The sequence below is a fragment of the Ammospiza caudacuta genome, chromosome 12 (genome assembly GCF_027887145.1).
Source record: "Ammospiza caudacuta isolate bAmmCau1 chromosome 12, bAmmCau1.pri, whole genome shotgun sequence".
NCBI classification, from domain to species: domain Eukaryota; kingdom Metazoa; phylum Chordata; class Aves; order Passeriformes; family Passerellidae; genus Ammospiza; species Ammospiza caudacuta.
In genome coordinates, this window is record NC_080604.1 from 5836903 (window position 1) to 5846860 (window position 9958).

Below are 9958 nucleotides of genomic sequence, written 5' to 3' on the forward strand. Positions count from 1 at the left end.
AGCCCATGAGCCCCCAAGGCCAGGAAAGACTCAAGACAGGCTAGAAAGCAATGTTGCACTGGTATGCAAGGAAACAAAGAGAAAAAAGGTTCAGGGGCTGCTCTCAGCTATTGACATCTGGCCTTTGCAAGTGTCCCTGCTATGTCAGGCTGGATCGAGGAGGTCCTGCCACCCTTGGACATCCTGGCTGAAATGCAGGATTGGGTCACATCTAAACCAAATGACATTTTGATTCATGGTGATTTTTCTTCTACATCTGTCAGAGGAGCTGTCAAATCCTCATCTGAAAGCTGTTCAGCGTGGGAAACTGCTTTGTCATGTCTGAGAGCCTGTGGTCCCTGTCAGGTCCTGGAACTGAGTGAAGAGCAGTCAGTCACACATGCCCAAAAACCCTCAAAATTCTGCAACATTTCCCAAGCAGCATGGATGGGTTTTCTATGCAGCATCTGCTTGCTCTCAGTTCAGTTAGAGCTATCAAGTCCCTCCAAGAGGACAGGAAATGCTCTTCTCATGAGGACCTACACATGACAAGAGAAGAGGTCCAGGTGGCTCTAAGGTCTCCCCTTTTCTTCTCCAGACCAGACACCCCCAGCTGTCTCAGTCTGCCTCCATAAGAGAGGAGTGTCTCATTGAGGATCTCAGTCATTGCCTCGTTAGTGGGGGTGTGATGGGGTGTCTAACGGTGTCTACCAGCAAGTAATGGCTGAGGTTTCCCCCAGGCCTGTGCTTGCACCTGTCCCCCACTGCAGTCACTGGGTTCTTGGACAGCTGTGCCCAGCCCAGGGAGCACCAACAGGCTCCACATGGAGATGTTCATCTTGTTCTAGGGAGAAGGTGTAAAGGCACTTCCTTCCTGTGCTAAGGACAGGGGCAGGAGAGGGGTCTGGGAACAGACTGGGCAGGAGAGGGGTTTGTGCTGTAGCTCCTCTCAGAAGATGCCCAACGCACTCTACTGCATTAAATATATGAACATTTTTCTTCTATTGACAATGACCTAGAAACACAACTAAATCATGTTTGAAAAAAGAGAATGCACCAAACTATTTAATCACATCTTCAGGGGGGAATGAAGCCAGTAGAACAGCTAATCTCCTGCTCATCACAGAAACTATAGTTTTGGACTGAGGGCAACTTTGTATATTCAGAGGCGACAGTTTTACTTAAACCTTCTGTGATCATATATCCCATTGTTCCATCTGGTAAACTGCTTCTACACTTATTTATGCTCACTCTTAACATCCATTTGATTACCATTTGGCGAGCATAGGCCTCTGAACTGCAGAGGTGTGTCTTTGCTAGCCATCATAACCATTTTTGCCACCCAGTGCCAGCAGCCAGGCTGGAGGGCGCATTCCCTCGCCATCTCCAACCAAACCATGGCACTTACACAAATAATAAGAGAAAACAAAATAAAAATTGCATTCAGAGATGCTTTCCTTGACTGCCAACACGGGCAGGGAGCTGCTGTCTGCTGCCCGTCCAACCCACTGTCCTCAGTCTCTTAACGGGGTTGGGGTCTCTCTTCAGTATCAAACACACACTAGGAAAGCTGCAGAGTGAGAGCGAGCGAGACAAGAGTGAGCGAGACACCACCATCATTGTAGTTAAGTCATCTTTGGTGTTAAAGCTGAGCAGAGTACCTCATGAACATCCCTTCCAGCCACGCCATCAAGCCCAGGCCAGCATTAATAGGGTCCAGCAATGCTGATTGCTCTTACAGGCTCCTAAATAGCACATTGGGGGTGCTGGGTGCTCTCAGAGAGGAGCCAGCTCACCACATTCATAAAAACTTACCAGCATCAGTGACATGGAAAGCGGTATGACGTGCCCCTCGATGACTGACAGGCTGCACAGCAGCACCTCGGGGTCATGCCAGAGCTTAGCACCTCCAAGCACGAAAAAAGACAAAAAACCCTGTTTGTAGGAATAGTCGTGCTCATAGACTGATACAAAAATAACAGATCTGTCATTCAAACAGACATTTGAAAACACAGTGATGGCTCAACAGCGACGATCTCAAATTCAAGATGAATGACAGTTTACGATGTGTGGGACCAGGATGACCATCAGCACTTGCTGTCACTCACTGGCCAAAAAAGAAACCCAAGGAACATCCTGGAGCAGCAGCACTCAACAGCAAAGACCACATGATAATGTTACTGTCACATTTAGTGAAAAATGATAACGCCTTTGCCATGAAACCGCTTCACCCTACTGAGCTACGTGCTCTTGGGAAGCACTCTGCACCCTGACTGCCTGTCCCATCCTTCCCAAGGGGCACCTCATACACCAGGAAATTGGAAAGGGATTGCTGGAAAAACACCCTGGGCCAGCCCCAGTGCCAGCCCCAGCAGGGGAAGTGGTGAACACGGCTGTGCAGAGAGGCTGTGCGGCAGGCAGGCTGTGGTGTTCTGCCAGTCCAGATGCACATCAAGTATTCCCCAAACTCATATAAACTGCAGGAATATGCCACAGCATTGACTATCTGTTTGCACTGAATTGGAGACATGATGGGAAACATCAAATATGTGCTTGATTCACACAGCAGAGAAAAGAAACAGCTTTATTGCAGCACGCTGGAGAAGCAGAAGTGGAGAGGCAGAAGCCAGCTCAACATGAGCAACAATGTGCAGGGACCTACCAGCCCCAATGGATGTGGCCACTTGAGCTGAGGCTCCATTCCTGAGCATCAGCAGAAGAATCAGGATGGTTTGGGTTGGAAGAGACCCTAAAGATCACCTAGCTTCCATCCCCTGCCATGGGCAGGAACACCTTCCACTAGAAGGCTGACCATCAGCACTCAGCTTTCCAGTGCAAAGGAAGCGGCCCTGCCACAGCTTCCAATTGTACCAGAGGAAGCCCAGGACTCCTCCAACTTTTCAGCCAACACAGCAAAGGACATCAATCCTCTCAAATTCTTCTCTATCCTTTCTGGGCAGAAGTGGACACTGCAGGGACACCCCCAGGAGCCCCTCACCCAGCAAAAGCGAGGGGTTAAGATCCACCATCCAGGCTGGATCCCGCAGTGAGAAACCCCAACCTGTGAGGCAGACTGCAAATCTGTGTATTTGTTTTGGAAATAAAGGCATTAATAATTGATGCCAAACACTGTGAATATTGATGAGCACGTTCCCAGAAGAGGTTTTGGAGTTACTTAAGCACCCAGAATTGTGCCGTCTGGATTCAGTGGCCTAATGGCTGCTGTCAGAGCAATCACAATACGCAAAGCACTGTGTCACAGCCAGCACTGCCTGCCCATCATGACAGAAGATAAAATGATGCCCAGTGGGGTATTTAACACCACAAATATTTTGATTTGATCCATCATGTACACCATTTTCTACTCCTTTTACTTTTTGTTTTGCTCGCACAAGTTTAATGATCTCAAAACATTGCGTATCTGTTCTTCCCCTCCTCACTCAAACCCAGCCTCAGTTCCCTCCTGACCCTCCAAATGTCTGGCAGCAAATAAACTAATGCTCAATAAGTGCAGAAGCATGGCAGGCTTTTCCAGACTGCCAGTCCATGGCTCAGCCAGGGAAAAAAACTGTTTTAATATTTGAGGAAATTCCCAGCAATGCCTCTGGTGGTGATGCCTCTGCCCCATCCTGCGCAGGGCTCAGGGCCTTTGGGGAGAGCAGAGCATGGAAATGAGGATGGAGCTGGCTCTCTGGGCTCTCCAGGTGAGTGTGAGCCCTCTCCACAGCCTGGCTTCCCATCACACAGTCTGGTTTTATTTCTAGCACAGTCATATGAAAATGGACATCGACTGCTCATTTCTGCAAGCTTGGGAAAAGTGCCCATTTAAAAAAAAAGAGGCAAAGTCGTTTTTTTTTTTAAACAATTATCTTTATGTATAAACTTCTTATTTCTCATTGTGATGGTACTTTATGGCAAGCAAACAAGCACACTCAAGTGAGCTTCTGAGAGGGTAAAAGTGAGCATCCAAACTGCAAGGGTTTGTCCAAAGTTTCTCTGATTTAAAGGGCTTTCTTTCAGTTCTGTTTCTCCTATGCTCTTCCTTACCACCAGAATTTTTACTTCAAGCTCCATTGCCTGCTAAACAGAGCAAGGCTGGATGTACAGCAGGGTAAACAGGATCAGCACTTGCCTTGCCACTGTGCCAAGCCAAGGGAAGGCTCTGAGGGAGCTCACAGCCCATGCCAAAGGTGCTACCACACAGTACTGGAGATATTCCCTCTTGGTTGCTTCAAGACCTTCAGCTCACAACCTATCTTGAGGCTTAAAAAATACTGGAATATGACCTACAGTGTGGAAAACAAAGGTCCTGGCACCTCTGCCAGTGTGTCATGCTCCCTCCCAGTCTCACAGCCTGCAGCCTGCCTGCAGTGTGCATCACCCAGGTCCAGAGGAACAGCGGTGCTGAAAGCCCTGCTGCTCCCACACACAGCCCCTGAATTTGTAGCTGGTCCTCAATGCCTCCCAGGAGACTGCCCCTCTTCCCCTCTCCCATCCTTCAGCCTGAGCTCGTGCATCCAGGTGTCAAAAAGAGCCTTTTGCAAGCTCCACAGCTGAGCAGCAGTGAGACCAAAAACCTGAATGAATCCAGCAGAAATCAGGCACATACAGTCAGAAGCAGCAATAAAGTCTTTCTGCAGGTTACCAGGAAAATCAGCCATGTAAAGCTCTGTGCCCCAAGCTACAGTTCTGAACTTGGGATCATCCCTGCTCTGCCATCTGAGCCTTTTTCATTCATCCATCCATCCATCCATCCATCCATCCATCCATCCATCCATCCATCCATCCATACCATGAAATGAGCTTGTCCCTTCTGCTTAGGGGGTGTCTCTGGAGGAACAGAGTAGAACTTGCCAGTCCACAGCTTTCTGTCCAAATGCATCAGCAACCAATCTGGGCTCCTGTGATCCTACATTATTGGTGCCCCAGCCATTTTCCTTTCAGGCTAGAGGCTCTGTTTGCCTGAGCAGACCAGCAGCAAGCCTGCCCTCCCTCCCCAGATTCAATCTCTCCTTGCTGGAGCACCAGAGTCAGGCACAGCCTCCTCAGGTGAGATTCCAGCAGCTCCTTGCACAAGGGTGAGCTCTGCACTGAAAACACCTTGCCAATGCAACCCTGCACCATCCTGGCCTTTTGCAGAGCTGCTGGCAGAGCCAAACCACCCCAGAGCTGAGTACTGCCCCCAGCTTCCCTCCAACCTCTGGCTCCCCCGTGCCTCAGCAAAGCATGCAAGCAAAAAATCAAAGTTCATAAACAGTGGTAGACATTGCAACTTAGTGAGAAGATGCTACTCCTATTTGAGTTTTCCAGTCTCTGAAGTATCTTCATAGTGGATGCACAGTTCTTAGAAGCTGTTATGATGGATTTAAACACAAGAGCCCGAAATCCAGGGTAGCCCCTATAAGGTATTCAGGCTATTTCTCTGTGTAACACAAAGCAAACTGTGAAAAATGACACAGAAAAGTCCTACTACTGTGGTTTTCACTGGCTTACATGTGGACTTAGGTTATTTAATTCAGAGAGGAAAAAATAATTACTCTGATATTGAAAGAAACTCACTTTCTCTGGCCACTTGAGATTTCTGGAGCAGCACCTTTAGCACTGCACACTCACTGCTTGGCCAGCACATCCTGTGCTCTGCTGAACCTTTCACAACATATGGTCTGTCTTATGTGCCCACTCCCGCCCCTCACAAAAGCCACTTTCTTCTCGAGGCCTCATTTCCCTTCATTGCCACTTTGCTACCTTGAATTTAAATCCCTCAGTGTCATCTCAGCCCCCCACACCCCTCCCACGCTTAGGTTTTAAACACTGGCACAGCTCAGCATCGTCCCCATCCCACTGCTGCTCCACAGCACAGCCTCACTTGGCCCACCTCTTTAATTGCTTTAATTAATTGCAAGGGAGGGCAGCTCCCCAGCAGCAGCTTCCCAGGAGGCACAGGAGCATCAGCTCAGTGTGCGAGGGCTGGAGCACGGCCGGAAAAAACAACCTGGTGTTTCTGGCACCGGAGGAGCATGGATGGCCACTGCTACAGACTCTGCTCCTCCACCCAGGACCCTAAGAGCCCCTGGAACCCCCAGCACTGCACAGCAGCCAACACAGAACTTGGACAGTGATGGAGGAGCAGTGCCAGAATTGGACAGAGACAGCAGACCTGCGTGGCTTCCTTGGCTCCTCTCATTACAGCAGCCTAAACAGCCCCACAGGTATTTAGTTTTAAATTGCTTAAGCAGCTGCGAACAACTTTTTACTGGCAGAATCCAAAGCAGAGGAGTTGGGACTCTCTAGCAGGGAAACTGAGAAAAATGTAAAGGAAAATGAGCACAATTTCCCTCAGAGTCATTTTTTTCACACTCACTGTGTGAAAGCTCACAGGGATCTTACAGACAGAAGCCTGCCCACAGCTGTAGCACCCCTGAAGCCCACTGGATGTCACGGTGTGCCTGTGAGCAGCCATTGCAGCCCAAAAAGACAGAGCCCACTGCCAGGCAAGACTGCAGCTCCTGCTCAGCCTCCTACCTGGATTTTCCCTGTCTGAAGCCACACACCTGGCAAGACCAGCAGCGCTCATCACTGCCCAGGCGAGGCGAAGAGCCCAGAATGGCCCTGCCTTGGCCACACACTGAGGGTGAACCACCCACCGCATCCTCCGCATCCTCCGTGCAACTTTCTGCTCCTCGCCTTTATTTTTTCAGATAGGATGATGTTTCAGGATTGGCTTTTTTCTTTTAAGGAATATCTCTTATCCCACACGCGCTTCCGAAGTATCTCCCTCGCAGCTGGCGCTGCCTGGCAGAAGGAGAACGTCTCGGTGCAGCTCCCTGCGAGGTTTTGCACCGATGACTCCTGGCAGGGCTGCATGTCCCTCCTGTTACATAACGACCTTTCCCGTTTGGTGCTGGCTCCACTTGGGGTGGCCACGTTTGGGAGTGGTCACATGTGGGGTGGAGACGTTTGGGGCGCTCACATGCCCCAGTGCTCTCAGCCGTGTGCTGCCAGGCACCATCCCCCCATCCCGACCAGACCCACCAACCCTGAACCACCCTCCCTTCTCCCTATGCCTCCCCATTTGCTGCTGGACCGGGCAGCACTCCGCTTTGTCCTGCCCCCCAAACACGACACTCCTCCCCAGCAACTCCATCCCCGTCCCACATCCAGCCCCAGATCTTAGCTTTGCTCTCCCCAGCACCCAGGGGTGTCCTGGAGCTGCCAGCTCCCCAGGGGCTGCACCTTCCAGCAGTGACCTGCCTCGGGTGCCTCCATCACCTCCCTGAGCCCAGTGTACCACCCTCACTTGCCTGCTCCCTGCTGCCCACACCCCACAGCCGCGCCGTCTGTGCCCTCGGCTCGCAGTCCGTGCACACTCCCGTCTGCCCTGCCTGCGCTCGCCCGCAGGTGCCCCACAGAGCGGCACCCCACGGCAGGAGCCCCACAGAGCGGCCCCCCACAGCACCTCCTGCCCCAGCCAACCCTGCCCGCCCCCAGCAGCCCCGATCACAGCTCCCCGCCGCAGCCGGCACCGCTCTGCCCTCACCCGACACGGCCGCAGCTCCTGCCCGCGTGTCCCCCACACACACCCGCACCGCCAGCCCTGCTCCCCTGTGCCCACACCCCCACCCAGCCGTGCTCCGCGCCCTCAGAGCCCCCCGCAGCCCCGGAGCCCGACCCCGCGCCCCCCGCCGCTCCCCGCCCCGCGCTCTGACCTGGGCCCGGCGGCGGGCGGGAGCTGTCCGCCGCCGCCCGGTGCTGAAGGCGGCTTGGCGGCGGCGGCGGCAGGCGGCGTCGGGGCCCCTGCGGCGGCGGCGGCGGCGGGCGGCAGCTGCCCGTCGTCGCCGCCGCCCTCCAGGCTGGCCTCGTTGCCCATGTCGGGCCGGGCGGGACCGGGACCGGGGCCGCTCCCTCAGCGCAGCGCCGCCCCCGCCGCCGCCATCAGCCCCGCGCCGCCATCGCCGCCCGCCCGCGCCGCCCCGCGCATGCGCTGCCTCCGCGCCCGCTCGCGCCGCGGGCACGCGCGCGTTCGTCTGACCAATCGCCGCCCGCCCCGCGGGGCCCCGCCGGCACGTGCCCCCGGCCCCGCCCCACCCCGCCCGCCGGCCAATGGGCGCCGCGCAGCGCCGGCGCTCGCGCCCGCCAGGCGGCGCCACTCGCGCTCCCGCGCTGGCCGTCAATGAGCGGCCCGTCTGCCATGACGTCACGGGCCGGCGGCCAATGGGCGCGCAGTCCCGCATGAGGTTACACGCAACAGCCAATGAGCGCCCGCTCACCCATGAGGTCACGGGCAGCTGCAGGATGTCACACACTACTGACCAATGAGGTGTCCCCTCCTTCATGAAGTCATGTGCTGCTCCTGGAAGTCACAGCCTGACAACCAATGAGCACCTGCCTCCTCCATGATGTCAGAGGCTGCCCCAGGACATCACACCACACCAGCCAATAAGCACCCCCCCATCTCCATGATGTCATGGGCTGTCCAAGAACATCACACCCTGCCAGCCAATGAGTGTCTTGTGCCATTGTGAGGTCATGCACTGCCTTGTGATGTCACACTCTGCCAGTCAGTGATTGTTGTGCTCCCTGTCAGGTCACAGCAGCCCTGCAATGTCACATGCTACTGTCCAATGAGCACCCTGCTATCTCATGACATCCTGGCAGTCACTCTCAGCCAGACAATGAGAACATACCTCCCTGTGACGTCACAGGCTCGCTGATGAGGCAATGGAGCCTCAGCCAATAACGACCCTGTCCTTCCCACGGCCACCCAGAAACAAGCCAGTGACAACCATTGTTCTCCTATGACATCACAGGCTGAGCCGATGGGCTCACACACTGGCCCTAAGCGCCAGTCTCAGCAGCCAGCACGGCCCTCTCCATGAGGTCACACAGCACTCAGCCAATGGCCACGCTTCCTCCGTGTGAGGTCAGAGGCTGCCCATGACGTCAGAGAGCAGCAGTGCCCAACACCACCGGGGCTCCCTCCCGTCCCCGCCGTTAATGAGGGGCGGTAATTAACGGTGCCGGTCCCCGTGGGCGGAGGGACGCCCTGCCACCGCCGGTCCCCTGATGCCACCCTGCGGCTGCCACGGCCCGGACCCCCCTCGGGGGACCCCAGCGGGGACCCAAAATTGTCGCTGGGCGCGCCAGCCTGGGCGGAGCCGGGCCCGGGCAGGGCTGGCGGCTGCTTTTTATGGGCTGTGAGTCAACTCACACGCGCTAAATCCCAAAATAAACGTGAAACTGGGTCCAGCCTCACCTCGGAGCGCACCGAAATAGCAACCGGCTCCAATGAGCCCCAGGAACAGGGACCTGAGCGCCTTCCCCGCCCCTTCATTATCCCCAGCCCAGGGAAGGGAATGCTGGCACTGGAGGTCACTGCTGTCCCCCGAGGAGCAGGGATGGGGTGCAGAAGGTGTAACAAGGGAGGAAAAGAGCTTTGGAGGATACGAAAGCACTGAGTAAGAGAATAAAACGGCTTCAGTTTTGGGCAGGGCAACAGATGTACAATAAACCAGAACAAAAACACGTCAGAAACAACCCAGGAGCAGCAAGGCTATGGAAGGTTGAAGTGCAAGAATAGATGAGAGCCAGGACTTAGCAGGTGGCCAGAACATACACAAAGTTTGGTTTGTTTGGATTTTTTCCTGAGGTGATGTGTTCCCCAAACACAGGAGACTCAAAACATCCACCCTGAATGCAGCAGAGGTTGGAGCAGCTGCCAGCAGCAGTGCTGTGCAGGCAGTGCCCAGACAAGACACTCAAACTTCAGATTAAACTTGCCCTGGTATCAAAACAGCCCCAAAACCCTTCTCAACCCTGGCACTGCAGGCTGGCATCTGCTCTCCCATTATGGGCAGACACCACACCTGCTCTCCAGCACCCCAGCATGGAAGCCCATGCTGCCTTCTTAAAAGGGTCTTCCTGAACTGGAGAGATCCAGAGCAAGTCTTGCATTTACAGGCATTTGACACCTACCTCGAAG

The 9958-nt window shown here is 54.4% G+C and overlaps 1 protein-coding gene across 1 annotated transcript in view; it reads right to left on the reverse strand.

Annotated features, from left to right (window-relative positions):
• Positions 1 to 7846, reverse strand: part of BSN (bassoon presynaptic cytomatrix protein) — an 87356-nt gene extending 79510 nt beyond the window's left edge. The window contains exon 1 of the mRNA XM_058812931.1: positions 7686 to 7846. Coding sequence (XP_058668914.1) covers positions 7686 to 7846 — 161 coding nt within the window. The remainder of the gene's footprint in view (positions 1 to 7685) is intronic.
• Between the last annotated feature and the right edge of the window lie 2112 nt (positions 7847 to 9958).